General features: G+C 42.4%; 1 protein-coding gene across 1 annotated transcript in view; it reads right to left on the bottom strand.

Moving 5' to 3' along the window:
* LOC310989284 (nucleolar protein 4-like) overlaps positions 1–18,248 on the bottom strand; it is a gene marked incomplete at both ends in the record, with an annotated part of 205,995 nt that overhangs the window by 150,599 nt on the left and 37,148 nt on the right. The window contains 2 exons of the mRNA XM_083976295.1: positions 6,446–6,557; positions 9,730–9,882. Of these exons, the coding sequence (XP_083832421.1) occupies positions 6,446–6,557; positions 9,730–9,882 (265 nt within the window). The remainder of the gene's footprint in view (positions 1–6,445; positions 6,558–9,729; positions 9,883–18,248) is intronic.

Below are 18,248 nucleotides of genomic sequence, written 5' to 3'. Positions count from 1 at the left end.
GAGGGGAGGAAAAGGGAGGAGAGATGGGCAAGATGGAGGGGGGGATGGGAGTATGGGAGAGGGGAAAAAGATAGGGAGCGTGGCCTTCGGGGGGGCATGGTTGACATGGGAGAGGCATGGAGAAGAATGGAAACATGTTGTGTTTGATGAGGCAGCTGCAGAGTCAGACCTGAGGGCTGAACCACGAAGGAGGCTCAACAAAACCAGGCTTTGTGTTCATGATCCAGCTCAACTAAACCTGAAGCCCCGGTCAGAGTTAACACAGCACTACCACGCTGGTTAGCAACTTGGTTTGTTAAGTCCGGCTCTCTGCCTTGTGCTCTGTGCACGTTCACATTAAATGGGGCGTTTGGTTCATATGATTCTACTTCCGCGCAAAAATGGAAACAGCGACAACGGGCCGATTTCAGCCAAGAGGAGCAGGTTGTTTTAATGGAGAGAGGATGCGATCGCAGCCTGAAGCACCAGTGTTGCTGCAAATATGACAAGAGGCTGTATTCATTTCTGGCAGCTGAACATTACGCTACTTTTAAATATGACTTCTTTTTTTTTTCCATTGAGAGCAACAACGGCTGTCATTTTCCTTGAAGATGACGGCTCCCCACTCTCCTTCCAGTTTTTAATAATGTGTTGGACAGTTATTAACAACATTTTAGTCTCAGTAATCTCCTTAGATGTTTTATTTGCTTGATGCCAATAATTTGACAATGGTTACTAACAGATCAACATCTTCTCCTCTACCACAGGATTTTTTCTTCTGACATGGATGTTTAAGAAATGAGACTGCATCAGTTAGGATTAGATAAGTTGAAACATAGCTGAAACATGATCATCCATGCAGTAATTGTCCAATGGGAGGCTCTGACCTATTAACGGCGGTAGCTAAGCTAACACCAGGACGTCAGCTGTTAAAACCCTCCCGTTGTGGGACACGACATGAAACTACTCCAGTTAGCTCAGTCATGTTGTAACTCAGATATCCGCTGGAGAAAATATTTTTCCATGGACCGTTTATTGAGTCACTGAGTTATTAAAGTTAAACAGGTAGCTAACCGTTAGCCCAGCTAATCTATGATAACCATGACTAATTACAAAAATGTGCACACATAAATAGTAATGTTTGTCCAATCATTGGTTTTATAGACTTTACAAACATCAGATTAGTCTAAACGGTGATATAATGACATGAAAAATGAGATATATATAGCGAAACTCTCGTCTGTCACTATTGTTCGAATGCTGGTTTTCTACCCGGAAGTAGTTGTAAACAACAAGGCGATTCGTCCTATTGAGAAGTTCTCAAAACCCCGTCTCCCTCCGGAGGGAAGCTGGACTCTGATCCAGCTCCACTGGACTTTCAAAGGAAAGGTGACTGCAAATTGTGAAACAGCAGTGCTTTTATGCCCAATTTTAAATGAAACTCTGAACATAACCTGGTCGGGTCCAGGAGCATCAGTTACCATGGTGATCTAGCAAGAGAGCCACCTCTGTGATACAGGAAAGCCTGGCTTTAGACTCAACATACTTCGCTAACCCACTAAGCTCACTTCGTAGTACACCCCTCTCTGCACAGTCTGGAAAGTTTGTTATGACATGTCACATTTCTACAAAGAGAGAGAAATCTGAAGGAATAAGAAGTGTGGAGACAGTTTACAGTTAAACACTGTAAACATAACACAACACTCCTCCTCCTCCTCCTCCACAAAAGCTCTCAAGAAATCCTCTCCAAAAACCCACATCCCCTGCTCTGTGCAGAACGCGCACTCAGAGGTTCAACTGAAGCTGCAGGGTTACACAAATCGAGTGTGTATCTTCCCTTTGTGTTTCCCTCGTCGAGCTGCGGGAGGGATTGTGACACAAAGAGAGGATTTTGCACTAAAAGCACCATCACTTGGAAGACAACCACTTGGATCAGACTGCTGAATCTTGAAGCAGGAGAAGGATTCAGTGGATTTTGTCTTGTGCTGGATTTAGTATTTGGAAGTGATCTCTTCATGGACAGTGTGGGAAGGCAACATGAAGACAAAAAAAAAACCTCTTCAGGTTTGAGGATACTTGTGTTTTAAAGGGATATTTCAACATTTTGGAAAAGTGGCCCATTGCCATAATCCCTATAGTCATAGCAGTAGGTTCTTTATCTTTAATTGTTAGTGCAAGCTGTTTTTCGATCGGCAGGGCAGAGATGTGAGCTGCTCAGCAAACACAACGGAGGCATATGGTATTACCAGGTTTCCCCCATGAAACACGTCAAATACTCAATCCAACAACTACAAAACACTCTCATGGACAAGTTGTGGCCTGCACATTCACCACGCTATGAGATAATAACGTATAATTATGTAACATTACGACACACGATGCAAATCCTTCGAACTACTTGCACTTTTGAAATCACTCTGCCGAGCAGCCGTGTCTGAAATGTAGTTCCTGCTACACATTTGTCTCTAAAACAACTCTGTCTCATAACGTTCCATTATTATCTCATAGCGTGGTGAATGTGCAGGTCACAACTTGTCCACCAGAGCGTTTTGGAGTTGTTAGATTGTGTATTTGATGAGTTCGATGAGGGAAACCCGGAAATCCCATTAGCCTCCATAGCGTAGCTCTGAGCAGCTCACGTCCCAGCCCCACCGATCGAAAAACAGCTTGCACCGACAATTAAAGGTAACAAACCTACTGCTATGACTATAGGGATTATGGCAATGGGCCAATTTGCCACAATGTTGAAATATCCTTTTAAAACTGCAGCTCCCAATATTTACACACTCACACAAAAGAAACTCTCAGGCTTTTGGCTGATGCTGCCCCTTGAAGCAGCATGAGGTATAAAGCCTAAAGCCTGTGTTTCAGTTTGACCTGGTGTTTCTGGTTGACCTGGACTGACAGGTGCTGGGAGGAAGTCAGCCAACTGAGGGCGAGGAGCGGCGAGGGCGGGTTTCACAACACACTTTTTTCATCTGCTGCATATTTTAGCTTGAAAATCAGATTCTGAACAATGTTATAAAAATCACAGCAGGTTCATAATAAAAAATCTAAATAAATAAAAAGATACCGGAAAAAATACTGCAGTTGAGTCTACATAATCTGATAATAATTTGGTGTAAACGTGAGAAAGAAGGAAAAGCGAGAGGAAGGATGAAAGAGGTGGAGATGGACTCTAATTGAAAGACGTGGCGCAGAAGGATGGTGAGCAGGAGAGAGTGATGACAAAGAGACGGAGCTGAGCAGAGGAAGTGTGAGGGACGGCGAGGAGTCCTTTCAACCAGATGCCAAGGAAGAAAAACAGGAGATTCTTCTTCTTCTTCTTCTTCTTCTACTACTGGACTTGACACTTCCTGTCAACGCCGGCGCTTTCTGCCGTTAAAACGCACTGTTCGTCTTCTACCGTGTTTTCTTACTTCACCGGAGCTCGATTCGGCTCATTAGTGAAGTGTGGAATTAGCTGAGCTAAACTGAGCCTGTACCACAACAGCAAAACAAGCACAACTGTTGTGATTTTCTCAAAGCTGTTTTCCTCTAATGATCTGGGGCCGGTTTCCTGATAACGTTCTTTCTTAGCGACTCAAAATATCTTACCAAAAGTTGTTTACCTTTCTACCCCTGGTTTCCTAAACTGTTCCTCAGGAGCTTCCTCAACAATGGCTTTGCTATGAATGATGTACGGTGCTCTGTCCATGAGAAGGTGCTGAAACTGGCTGGCTCCTTCTTCTCAAATAAAACATCAAGCGGATGCTGACATTATTATCAACTACGGCTCTTCTGCAGTTGTTCAACTGGAGATGACCAGCAGTTTCTTAACTTTTTAGGCCGGAGAGCATGTTAACTCATTGAGTGCCAACCACGTAATTTCTCGTTTTTCGTTCCCATGCGTTGAGTGCCGAAAACGTAATTTTACGTTTTTTGCTTTTTTTTTAAATTATGAAAATAGACACTTTAATACACATTATATGTAAATTTGGGGACTCTACGACGAGGAGAACTGAAATAGATGACGATCAAAGTCACATGACAGCTCATGATCTGGAAGTTTTTATCATAACTCGGCTTCTGCAAACGAGTTCTGCATGCAGATGCAGCGCAGCTGCTCTGCTCTCACCCGCGCTGCTGCTCCAGCTGCTCGAGCTGCTCGGAGCTGAACCAGGAAGCTCTCAGCCGACAGTCCGCCCGGTCTTCAGCTGGAGCAACACCGTGTCCTCCCCAAAGTCCTCCCGCGGTAAAATCTGATGGTCTCTGGGCCAAAGCAGACCGGCATCACCGACCCGTACCACAGAAGGACCGCGACCACCGGCGGGACCGGTCTTCCCGAGCCGCGGTGGCCGACTGACCCTCACGCTCCGTGGGGAGAAGCTGTGACACGGCACGGTGCGTCTGTGTTATTATTGTTGTTTAGTGGCGCCCCCCCCCCCCCCCCCCCCCCCCCCCCCCCGCCCCCGCCCCCGATGGTGGTTTTGTGAATAGAACAACAACTGTTGTATATATTTATCTTATACGAGCCCTTTGATCCAGAAATGCGAGTGTCAGAAGAGCGACAGACACAAACAGAGCACCTTTCATAAAAGACGCTCTATCTCCTTTTCTAGAAAAAAAGGAGGGATTTTGGTGAAACCCAGCCATGTTTAGCTTGACTTTTCTCAGGAACAGAGGCACGTAGAAACAAACGGTTTGTGGCCACTTGAAGCATTAAGTTAAACCTTTCAATTGAGCCACAGTATGTGTTGGTGGCAATAATATAGAATACACTGTGGCTCTACATAAAAAGTCAAAAATGGTCTAAATTGCCGGTACACTTGACTAAAACTTTGGAAAGGAGCGCGGCACTCAATGAGTTAAATATATGATATAAATACATGAATTAAATGTCAGAGGAACAGAAAAAGCAGGACGCTCCTCCTGCGAGCTGCAGATGAGCCGGCTGAACAGCGCAGCACGTTCTTTCTGTCTTTTCTTTTCCTAATTTAGCCGTAATTATCCCCCCCTCTTGTGATAGCTTGATTTGCAAACAGATGACTGACCAGCAGCCTCATTTAATCAACTGATGCAATTTAGTCTTTTGTGCCATTGGTTAACATTTGCTCTAAAAGCGACCTGCCCCCGACTGGAACGCGCATCAGCGATTTTGCATGAATTTACCTAAAAAACAATTCCTTGTCGTAACGTTCCGTTATTATCTCATAGCGTGGTGAATGTGCAGGTCACAACTTGTCCACCAGAGCGTTTTGGAGTTGTTGGATTGTGTATTTGATGAGTTTGATGAGGGAAACCAAGAAATCCCATTAGCCTCCGTGGCGTAGCTCTGAGCAGCTCACGGCTCTGCTCCGCCGTTCTAAAAATAGCTTGCGCCGACAATTAAAGGTAACGAACCTACTCCTAAAACTATAGGCATTATGGCAATGGGCCAATTTGCCAAAATGTTGAACTATCCCTTTAAGAGAGCTCCAGACCAACCTTAGGGAAGGTATTCTAAGCAAAGAATGGAAACTGAAACCGTGACAATGTTAAGAAAGAGGAAAAGTAAAGGTAAACGATGCAGCGTTATGGAGGCTTTTGGGAAAGCAGCCCCTAGAAGTTCTATACATATGTTAATAATGTAGCCACCGATCCATAAGTTCTTTCTTTTGCTGCTGAATGGATTGATGTGTGGACTCGTGACAACCTTGTAAATTCACCCACTGTGTTCCAGACACACCTGTAGTGTCTCGTTTCAATTATTAAAAATGAATGAATAAATCATCTGCAGCCTCTAGAGATGATGAGCAGGCTGTGAACTCACTCACTCACTATATATGATGGACATTGAAAGTTGACTTCATGCAGGTATCCAGAGCTCATTAAGTCTAAGCTATTTAACAGCACAGAGAATGTAATTAAATCACCGCCATTACATTTAGATGTAGATTTGCACTCAGAGCGGCTTACAGTGAGGGACTTCAGCGTGGTAGGAGACCTTGGCTTATGTTCTACTATCTACTTAATAAGTGCGAGCTTCACAGCATTAAATTACACTGAATCCTAATCATGTACTTAATTGAATTAATGCAAAATGGATCATTAACAGAATGGATTAGCCAGTTGAAAATCATGAATTATTTGTGGAGCGGTTGCCGTTAGTCCTTCAAAAGGAAATCTCAGACTGAGTGATTAATAGTTTCAATGTATTTTCTGAGTGAAACAGTCAAATATGTGATGGTTTTAGCTATAGAATGTACATTTTGTAGTTTTGGATTGATAAAACATACAACTAGAAACAGAAGGAGCCTGACAGTTCAGACTGTTGGAACCAGACAGTGGATGATGCTCAGACACAGTGCTGGCTGTATAGAGCTGTTGCCACCTGTTTGCAGCAGAAAGAGGAAACTGCAGCAGGATCCCAACTTAGCCGTTGTAAGAGACGAAGAGTGCCGAGGACTCACTGACTCAGACATTTGCTGCAGAGCTGCGCCTGTACCTTTGTAGTCCTGTCCTGTGGTGCTGATGTGCATCCTCTTCTGACACTCTCCACAGCTCATTAGGAAATGAGTCACAGCCTCTCTGGGCAGGAAGGCGTACGTCTCCGCTATCTGAGAGAAAGACAGAGAGAGAGAGGATATAAGGTGATGAGGGAACATGTACATGAAACGGCTTGTTAACAGAGGTGAGTAAAATCATTCAGGGAGAACAGAGTTGTATCTTTTCTTCCAGTCCAGTTAAACACAGAGAACTGAACTTCTGCCACGATGGGTCTATTGAGCTAAATAATAACGACAGACAGATGTTGCTGTGTTACGTAGCTACATCTTCAACCAGATGCAACAGACATTAACTGGTCAAAGACATTTATATTAATAATATAATGCTACATATGATACTACATGATGCTACATAACATAAAACATTTGTTCCTGTTGCAATCGTGTTATAACACTTCTTAAAATGTTTTTGTGTTCATCTTTCTTTCTTTTTGTGTCATTGTCGTGTGAGCTACTGGACTCATTTGAATTTCCCTCCTAGGGATGAATAAAGTATTCTCTACTCCACTCCACTCCACTCTAATATGACACTATGACACTACATAAATTCATAGGATAATAAAATACTACATATGATACTACATAAAATCACATGATACTACAAATAATGAAATACTATTATGATACTACATAACATGACATATAACACTACATGAAACAACATGAAATTATATGATGCTACATGATACTACATATAATATGATACTGCATGATTAGGGATGCACATGATTAACCGTTTAACCGTTAACCGATAACAAGAACTTTGACCGATTAATACTATCGGTTATTTTTTTATTATTATTAGGTCCTTATGTCGTCAACTCATGGGGGCGTGTCGACACGTGCAGAGTTCACTGCCTTCAGTCATATTTCGCAGCAAAAAGTTACACAGGAGGACTGACAGTATGTGCAGCAGCCCCAGTGAAGGAAGGTCAGACAATAAATGTAGCCTACATGGACGTAGATGTGAATCACCTGTAACTACGGCGCTGAGAAAAAAAAGAAGAAAAAAAAGAGGACGAGGACGTCGCTGCTCTCCAGCCGGTTCACCTGCAGCTCTCCTGCAGCTCCACAGAGGAGCTGTCAGAGGAACTCTGCTGCTCCTTCAGTCTGGTGTTTGGCTGCACTTTGTATAAAAACAGTTCTACATTGGACGATCTAACCTCCATATGAGCGCGATCAGCTGAGACAGAGCACAGTGGATGTGGCGCTGCTCTGTCGCAGCGCACGTGTGTATTTAACGGCCATTAAATTGGAGCGATAATTTTCTTTCTTCTTTTTTTTTGCCGTGCGCCGCAAGCATCTTAATCTTATCGGTTAACGGTTAATAATCGGTTAACGAGCGTCGGTTATCGGTCAGAAAAAAAATTCAAAATGTGCATCCCTATGCATGATACTACATATCATAATATGACACTACACATCATGATAAGATACTACGTATGATACTACACATATTTTTGATTTGCAGTACCACATGATTATGGCAACAGTTAATCACATATATTTCCCCCTGTTTGTACACAGCACAGTTGATTCCAGCAGTGCTGATGTGTTCAAGTGTTGTCATTTGTTACGTTTCACTCTGGGTACGACAGAGTTGTGTTTTATCTTGACAGTAATTTTATCTGTCCCAGCACAATAAACAAAAACAATGTCAGTCTGAGGCGCTGCCTCTGAAATCAACTGTTTACAATTGATTATTAAAGCACTAAAACATTTCCTGCTCTGTTTGTGCTCTTTGTCATTCCACTCGTGTTGTCTACATTTCGCCAAATAACAAAATTGGCCCAGAATGACAACACAGGGCTGTTATTACCGTTTTCAAAGCGTCTCAAAGAAAAACTGCTCTCAGAGATGCTGAGGATATAAAGTCTATAAATCCATGGGTGTGTGTTTGAATATGTGTGTGTGTGTGTTTGCATACATAAAACATTTATTCAGGAGGAGAGGCACAAAGACACAAAAGAAAAGAAGAGGAAGGATGGAAGACAGTCTGTCTGCGTGGGTGGATGGGGGGCGGCTGTGCAGCCTGTGTGTGTGTGTGTGTGTGTGTGTGTGTGTGTGTGTGTGTGTGTGTGTGTGTGTGTGTGCAAGAGAGAGAGTATGTGAAGGAAGGAGGGGGTAAAGCAAAGGCAAATGTCACTCTCAGCCTTTGGTGGCCTAAAGACCTGAAGCCAAGTGGTATGGTGTTCTAGCTGCTGGCTTTAACTATCATGTAAGTACAGTCAAAGAAAAAAAAAAAGAGAGAGAGAAGGACACAGAGGACATAACATATAGAAAAGATGAAGAAGAATCAGAAGAAATGGGGAAAAAAAGTGATAGTTTCAGCTTCATCCCTCAATGAGAGGAACCTGTACTGGCACAGTTTGACCAGGAGAGGGCAGTGTCAGCAGCTCAAACCACTTAACTGTTTGTCCAAATCTGCAGAAAATGATTGTTGGAGTACATTTTCCTTTCAAAAGAAGGTTTTACAGTTTATTATGTGAAACCATTTAAAGTGCCATTATGTCAAAACTATATTCATCCTGAGGTCAGCAGAGGGGAGTGAGGAATTCATGTCGCTGCAACCAGAAGAGAGAGATGAGACAAAAGGAGAAAAACTGGTGGAATGATACAAAAGCAGGCGTCTCTAAAACAGCTGCTTGGTTATGATTCAAAATATAGATAGGGGTTGCGGATAATTATCAATTAACCAGTTATTATCTTGATCAATACTTTGGCATATTAGATATCCCCCAAAAATAAAAAAAAATCTAAAATAAGCCTCAGAAATGTTCTGTATTTTTACTTGAAAAATCACTTTAAAACAATGATTTAAAAAAAAATCAGTGATTTTATGATTTTAAATATTAATCAATTACTGAACAAAGTGTTTAAACAAAGAAAGTCAAACTACCTGTCACTTAGCAGTAAAAACTGAGTCCAGTTTGACAAAAGCTGTTAGAAGATAGAGACGCTGTTTCTTTTGTTTTGTCTGAGACCCAGATGGAGGAATGAGGAGAGGGAGAGAGAGAATCCTTTCTGTGACCAGAGGGTGGAGAGCAGCAAAGTAGAGGAAACAGTGAGAAGACTGAAGGGAAGAGAACGACATGAAGAGTGAGAAGATGCTGGAGCTTAAAAAAAATCCCAGACTTGGAGCTAAGGCAGAAAAACAAAGGATCGCAGAGACAAAACACTGTCAACATGAAGCGTAAGTAAACACACTAGACCGTGTCCTTACTGCTTTGTAGGTTTTCTTCTGGCCTGCGTGTTTCGGTGCTTTTCCTGGATCTGTGCTGATCTCCACGTGCATGGCGTAGATGATGTCGAAGAAATCCTCCACCACCGCCACTCGCTTCAGCAAGGAGTCCACCCCGGACACACTGTCCACACACTGGAGACAGAGCACAGGGAAACCTTCACGTCATGAAACAGTCACAGCACAGGAACAAAACACCTAAATACGGAATGTAACGCAGAACAGACATGTTTGAGACATCCGATGAAAGTGTCACTGACTCACTGATGATTTGTTGCATCTAGAAACTCTCAAATAAAACCTTCCAAACACCCGTTTCAACTGTGATGTGAATAGATAGATAGATATGAATAAAAGGTTCTGTGTTTTTATAACCTTGGTCTATTTTATACACTGTTTGTGAAGACAGAGCATAAGAGACTGTTCTAATGTATTGACTTCAACAGGAGTTTTGATACTGAACCATTCACATCTGTCAGTTAAAGGCCATTAGAGTAGAAATAGACCAGGATTTGTTGCTTTTCTTTGACGTTGTCTCACAACGAGACGTGCAGCCGTTCCGCCGTCTGTTCTCCTCACCGGTGTTTTTACCGTTCATCAACACACTCATCAATAGTGACAGTAATCATTAGCTGCAGTCAGCCCTCCGTCTAATCAGGTGCAGAAAGTGTTGTTGATGTCTGAGAGCCGCCATTGTTCAACCCATCAGTTACTGTCTGACTTCTCCTCCTGACATCTCTCAGAAGAAGAGGAAACCAGTTGGATTTTAAAAGGATAGTTCAACATTTTGGCAAAGTGGCCCATTGCCATAATCCCTATAGTCATAGCAGTAGGTTTGTTACCTTTAATTGTCGGTGCAAGCTGTTTTTAGAACGGCGGAGCAGAGTCGTGAGCTGCTCAGAGCTACGCTATGGAGGTTAATGGGATTTCTTGGTTTCCCTCATCAAACTCATCAAATACACAATCCAACAACTCCATGTGACCTGCACATTCACCACACTAGGAGATAATAATGGAACGTTACGAAACAGAGTTGTTTAGGAGGCAAATGCAGAGACTGTTGCTGAAAAACTGCCCCCGACGGGAACGCCCATCAGCGGTTTTAATTTGAATTTACCTCAAAAACAACGTTGTCTCATAACGTTCCATTATTATCTCATAGCGTGGTGAATGTGCAGGTCACAACTTGTCCACCAGAGCGTCTTGGAGTTGTTGGATTGTGTATTTGATGAGTTTGATGAGGGAAACCAAGAGATTCCATGAGCCTTCGTATAGCGTAGCTCTGAGCAGCTCGCGGTTCTGCTCCGCCGTTCTAAAAATAGCTTGCACTGACAATTAAAGGTAACGAACCTACTCCTAAAACTATAGGGATTATGGCAATGGGCCAATTTGCCAAAATGTTGAACTATCCCTTTAAAGACCTTTCATATCAGAGTCCCAACATACAGAACACAGTGGCACTACATCAATGAAGGGTTTGCTAAAACAGACGACTCTCAAGTCTAGATTTAAGCTTAAAACAAAAACCTCCTGGTGTCTCCCCCTTCACTGTGCATCGGTCTCTCGTCAAAATGCAGACACTGAAGTGAGCGTTCAAGAACTCTCACTGCCGCAAGTGGAAACTGAAAACGAGAACTTTTGTTTTTCATGACTGGTTTGCGTCTTTACTACAAGGAAGGTTTCTGTAGCAATTCTGAGTCATCCGTTTATTTTAATCAACCCAGTAAGCTGAATTCAAGCAGCTGCTGGTGATCTCAATACAACACATACTGTGATAAGTCTCGATGATTAGATTATTGTGCTGCATTCTGGGATCCTGAGTCTTTCTCGCAGATTAAGGATAAATGCTGCATTCAAGACAACTCGGAAGTCGGAAAAAAACGAGCTCCAAGTTGTAAAAAATGAATTGAACGGCGTCGAACTCGGAAATTACAGGTTGGAAACTCGGTTATCATATCAGAGCTCCAACTTTCCGACTTGACGTCACGACAACATCAAAACATGGCGGCCCTCGTCTTAAACGGTTAGAATTTAGACATTTTAAGTTATTTGTTGAGGTTTTAATGCATATTTTTTTGTGTATTATTGCAGTAGCCTATATGAAATATGTTTATATTAAGCTGTGATTGTTGGACGGTGTGAAATTGCGGTCCTCGTATGTGACGGAAATAACGTTTAACTGTTATCAAGGCTTTAACATTATATGTGCACTCATCTGCAGCATCTCCTCTCCTCCAAAATAAACATCATTTACTGCTGCATTTATTTTTTCGTATTCAGCTATGAGCCACAATAATACGCCAAACTTCCTTCAGGTATCCATGTTTTTTTTCTCCCGAGTTTCTGCAGCGTGAACGCAATGATGTCGGAAGTCGGAAATTTCCGAGTTGGGGATCCCGACCTCCGAGTTGTTATGAACGCAGCAAAAGAACCTTTGTTGCTTCAGTGGGAATTTCAACATTCACACTTCCCTCTCCTGGACTCATTTATTTGTGTTTACATGACACTTGAAAAACAAAGGGCCTTAACATGTCTATTACTGGACAGCTAAAGTGCATGTAAACACCTTAGTCTGACGAGGACGGGGCTTCTCCACTAAAACACCCAGATAATGCGATTGGAGGCTGATTTTCTTCTGCACGTATACGCCTTAATCTGAGATCCAAGTCAGACCTGGCCATGTGCTTTTGTTTACCACAAAGCCAAAGAAAAATCAATCAATAGAGCAGTAGATAACGTTTTATATGATATACGATGTCACAACGTATTTGTGTAGTCTTTATCAGTCATAAAAGTGACTCTCACATGGAAGGGCAGTCCCTCATAACAAGTTAAACCATTTATTAAACCATCACAATTACCTAACCCCTAACCCTAAAAAAAAATCATGCATAGTTCCTCTTTAAATTTTCCCTGTAAACTGGGACAAGGACAGAATTCCGATAAGACGTCAAACTCAAGCTCTGAGCAGAGCTCGACTTGGCTGTGCATGTAAACACTCTTTGTAGTTCCTCACTCTGATGTGTGTTGAGGGATTTTTAAATTGAGTTAGCAAACAGCCGCACATGAAATCTTTCAGACTCAGTAATATAACTGCACCTCTCATCTTTTATATATCTACTACTGCAACAAGTCCTCCAACCCTCAGCTCTGCTACGAGCATGTCCTGTAATTGCACATGTGGTGGCAGGCATCCCAAACCCTCATCGTCATGGTTATGATTAAGCACACACACACACACACAGTTAGGGTTATGGAAGGGTCACCTTTGGTTCAGGTAAGGCATATGTGGTTTGAAAAAAATGGTGGTTTGGATACTTCCGCCAGGTTAGAGTATGTGCGTTGCTATAGTTACAATAATAAACATGCAGTTTAGGTAGGTTGTGGAAAGATCCTGGGTAATACACACAACCATACCAATGGGAATCAAATTGGAGGCAAACAGCAGTCGACACATCCGTCCACCATGTTAACGACATGGACGGCAAATAGACACTTGAATTTTAAGGGGAAAACTGATGGCAAGTCCTAGAGAGAATAAACCATGTTCCATCCCTGGCACAGTCTCTTAAACCCCTGATAGAGTGACAAACAGCCAGTCATTCAGCAGTTGTGATGTGAGAGTGCAGCCAGTATAGTGTGTGGCAATTTATTTAGTTTCTTTGAAGTCGCCATGAAATGAAACATGTATAACTACATGTTAAGTCGTCCGTCTTCCATCTGCCCGATTCCACGTGAATGCAGCAAGAATACGATAGGGATGTCACAATTACTTGTTTTGAAAAAATAGAAAAAGCACGCTCTGGAGCTTTTGTTGGTGTGCAGACTTTCCTTTTTCTTAACAATTACTTGTTTTTAACAATTAATCGCGGTATTAAATGCCAAAATTAATTGATCGTAAAGATTCCTAAATACCGTCACTTTCCAAAAAAGATTATGTCGGAACCGTATCGGCAGATGTGCGGCAAAGTAAAGGTAAATGCACAGCTACTGGTCCATTAACCTAATGTAACAAGTTATAGTTATAGTTGTTTAGAAGCCACATAACTATATTTATAATGCATTATCAATTAGGGCTGGGACGATACGCTTTTCTCCCGATTCGATTCTTTTTACGATTTTTTGGATGGCGATTCGATTTAAATTGCGATTCTACGATATTGCAGATTCTCTCGATTTTTAGTCTGCATTTTTAACATTTATCTGCACACAAATACTGTAGAAGCCTATAAATTAACATACTCCATTATAAAGTGAACTTAAACCCTTTTCAAAAACCTGTACTCTCTGTATGTAAAAAAGGCTAACAAATGCACATTGCACAATATTTAAAAACATAAAAAAAAAAAAAACATTTTTGAACAAAAAAAAATAGATTTAAAAATCGTCAAAAAATATATTGCGATATTTATGTGAATCGATTTTTTCTCCCACCCCTATTATCAATGTGGGCATTGTCAGCGAGTTACTATACCTGACCTTATACAGTAAGTCATGATAAAATGCTTTATAGTGTGTAATGATTATTGTTATAAAGCGTTTATAACTATAGTTATACATAGCTGTAATTGCATTATAACTCATAAGTATAAGGGTTATAATGCGCTATAGAGATGGGCGTCAAATAAAGTGTTACCGAAAGAAGGCTGCAGAATGGAGACGTACTCAGCAACAAGACACCGTCCACCCAATACATATGCCCAAGCCCAACTATCATTATCAATATATGAACATGTTTATGGTTAAACTCCGCCTGCTCCTGGGATGAACATCGTTGCTCCATCACCTGTCTTCCTGACGGCCACTGAAGGGCACGCCAACAATAGAACATAATACCATAACATGACGGTAGTAACGTGTTGCATTCTCTCTAATTCCTGTCATGTTGACGACATAACAAACAAGAGCATGTGTGGAGTGAAATCAATATCATCAACCCCTTCCCTGTCTTCAGCTGCAGTTATTGAAATTGTAATTAAACGGTTCAGTTTTGCCAATGTGCCAATTTTCTCTGTTGTTAACGGTGTGGAGTAAACTCATGATGTATAATTATACATAAACCGCTGAGCCGCCACAAATTAGACAAAGACTTCTACCCCTACTGGAAGTTGATCAAGCGTCACAGGACCGATCGCTCACTCACTCTATCAGACACACACACACACACACAGGGAAGGCTTGGGAGACTCCCTTCTCCCCACAGAGGTGTACCTGGACTGGAGAGGGTGGGAGAGGATTTTTAGATGAGAGGGAGAGCAAAACAAGAAAAGAACAGAAAAGAAAAGAAATAAAAAGATAAGAAAAGAAAGAGCCACTGAGAGAGGAAGAGGAGGAGGAGGAGAGAGAGGTGAGAGAAGGTGGAGGGCTGGTTCAACACGTGTCAGTGGATAGCAATACATACACACACTAACACACACTCACAGCTCCTCCCCCGCTGCGGAGTGAAGCCTGCCACTGCCATGGTAACTAATGAGCCGGCCTCACAGGGCAGGTGTGTGTGTGTGTGTCAGTGTGTGTTTCCATATGATGGTTACTTGTATAAATCAGATATGTAGAGCCTCTCTGGGCCCATGTGTAGAAGAAGCTCCAGAAGCTCCACACAGCTTCAACTTCACACACTCATGCACATTTCCTGATAAGTTTTGTTTTGGCCACTTTAGAATCTCATCTCTTACAAAATGACCTCGACAACCCCCCAAACACACAGAAGAGCCATGAAGAGCCATGTTCAGAGTCCGGCCACAGATGGTCTGGTCCCCACAGAGCCCCTGTCCAGGACCTGAAGAGCTGTGTGCAGGTGAACCGAGGAGAATCTGAGCCATCATCTGAGCCATCACAGCAAATATTGATTTCATTCATTTTTTTCCCCCCTCTTTGTAGAGTGCAGCTCTGCACTGTTCACAGCTCACTGCTCTATACTGGGTCATTTTGGAGGGCACAGTTTTTGTAATATTCTGTTGTCATGAGGGAAAAGGCTTAAACAAACAGCTCTTAGGAGAGGCCTTATTTGTGACAAGAGGACACTTGGTGCTGACAGCTTGTAGACGTTGGGTTTATCACAGTGAGTGATAGAAATGACGGCGTTATAAATAAACAACCTTACTAACGGAGCTACTTTTTCTAGTAACTAGTTATCAAAAAGGTTACTGTTCCCCCCGTTGTAAGGCCATTACTACTACCGACAATTCAAAATAATACACCCATTAAAGTGTACGTTATATACACATTTTTTCAGTCCATCAACTAATCAGAAAAAAAGCGTTAAAGGGACAACGAGGAGTTTCTATTCAGTTATAAAAAAGTCTCACGTTAATGTGGATGAATCTCCGCTACCCACACTTGTTAATGGGCCCATTTTCGATAAATATATCGTTCTGTCTCTATCGTTATTTTGTTATTATTAGTGGTGGCGGAAATGCTGGTCAAGCCGACCAGCGTTTTTTACTTTCGGTTTCGCAACGAGTCATGAGAATAACGCAGCTGAATCGCCGTTTATGGTCGGAACTACGACGGTATGTGAACCTCTTTGAACCTCTGACTTTAATTCTTGATGAATGAAAACATGAGTCTGTCTTGCGCCGGTCAAAATAATTTTACGGTTTGCGCGGAGGCTCATAAATGTAGTGTGAAAACGCTTCGCTTTTCCAAAACTCCTCGTTGTCCCTTTAACCTGAGTGAGTTGGTTAGTTCCAGATAAACGGGAGGTCAGGGTTAGGGTCAGGGTTGTGGTTGGGTGCGTTAGGGGGGCGAGTCCAAGTAATTTGACATATTTGGGCAATTTATAAAAAACAGTAACGCAATAGTTACTTTTCCTGGTAATTAGTTACTTTTACTAACTCAGTTGGTAAAGTAATGAGTAACTACAGTATAAGTCATTAACTTTTTAAAAGCAGTGTTGGGCATGTTACTTTTAAAAAGTAAGTATTTATAGTTACTAGTTAGTAACGAGTGATTGTAACCACATGAGTTAGTAACTGAATTACTACATTATAAAAGTAACTAATTACCAGGAAGAGGAACTATTTTATAAACTATTCTTATAAAATGCTCAAAAATGTCAAATTACTTGGACTCTCCCCCTTAACCCTCCTAACCATCACCCTGACCTCCTGTTTATCTGGAACTAACCAGCTCACGCAGTATTCCTCCACACAGGCAGGTCGCTTGTTACTGAAAAAAGTAGTGCCGTTAGTCGCTGTTACTGTTTAAAAGTAACGTGCCCAACACTGATCATAGTTGAATGAGACTGAACCAAAGAGTAATTGTACTGTTCAAAGAAATATAACAACAATAAGCTGTGGGACTAAAAAGATTTCTAATTGGCACCTTTATGTGACAAAGTAGTGTTTATCCTCCTGTTTTTGTATTTCTGTATCTGTTTTTATTGATTGGAAAAAATAGAGTTAAAAAAAAAAGATTTCTAATTCTCAAGGTTGAAGAAAAACACAGAAGTAGTAAATGTGAAAACACTGGTAGGTCTGCACAGGAAAAAGCTCTGTTCTAGTACACATGGATAAACACAGACAGGACAGTACTGCAGGACATGAAGCTGGTGGAAGCTGTGACGTCTGTCCCTGACTGAAGCTGAGGGTGGAGACGGAGTCGGAGCTGAAAGTCCACGGCTGAGTGTTTCGCTTTGGCATCACATGATGCAACGTTTCTGATCAGCGTGGAGCTCCATTTACCTGTCTGTGTGGGGGGGAGACCACCATGACAGCTGTGTGTGTGTGTGTGTGTGTGTGTGTGTGTGTGTGTGTGTGTGTGTGTGTGTGTGTGTGTGTGTGTGTGTGTGTGTGTGTGTGTGTGTGTGTGTGTGTGTGTGTGTGGCGTGGGCATTGGTGGGAGGTCGGGTGCATGTGGTGGACGACGGGCTGATACCGTGTGTGTGTGTCCTCATTATTCTAAAGCAGCGTTCCCAACACAGCCTTTATCAGATATAAAGCATTTAATGAGGAGTCAATGAGCGAAAGCCTTTTCCTGGCGCGCGCGCGCACACACACACACACACACACACACACACACACACACACACACAGACACACACACACACACACATCTTTACACACACACAGACACATCTTTACACAATCTTTTGACCCATTACTCCTCTCTGTCTTTCGCTCTCTCCACCCCCTGTCTCGGGGTGCAGGTAATAAGCGTTGCTATGGTAACCAGCTGCAGCTTATCACAGAGGGGATGTTTCTAATGTGCCCCCCCCCCACACACACACACACACTCACACACTTCCCTCCACCCATCCCCAATGCCATTACAACTGCCAGGCTGAGAAGAGGAGGAGGAGGAGGAGGGTGTGAAAGAAATGAAAGGAGGGCAGTGGGATGGTGACTGGGTGCTGCTGCTAATGGCAGGAGGCTGAGGGGAAGGAGGGAGAGAAATAGGAGAAGGGGTGAGGAGCGGAGAGCAGGAATGAAGAGGTGGAGGAAGAGCAGGGTGATGAAGATGATGGTTGGGGGGGGTTCTAGTGTAGTGATTGGCCGTTA

The sequence above is a fragment of the Trachurus trachurus genome, assembly GCF_905171665.1.
Source record: "Trachurus trachurus genome assembly, chromosome: 7".
In the NCBI taxonomy this organism is placed as follows: domain Eukaryota; kingdom Metazoa; phylum Chordata; class Actinopteri; order Carangiformes; family Carangidae; genus Trachurus; species Trachurus trachurus.
The sequence above is the reverse complement of the archived record's forward strand: the minus strand, read 5'-3'. Positions and strand labels throughout refer to the sequence as shown.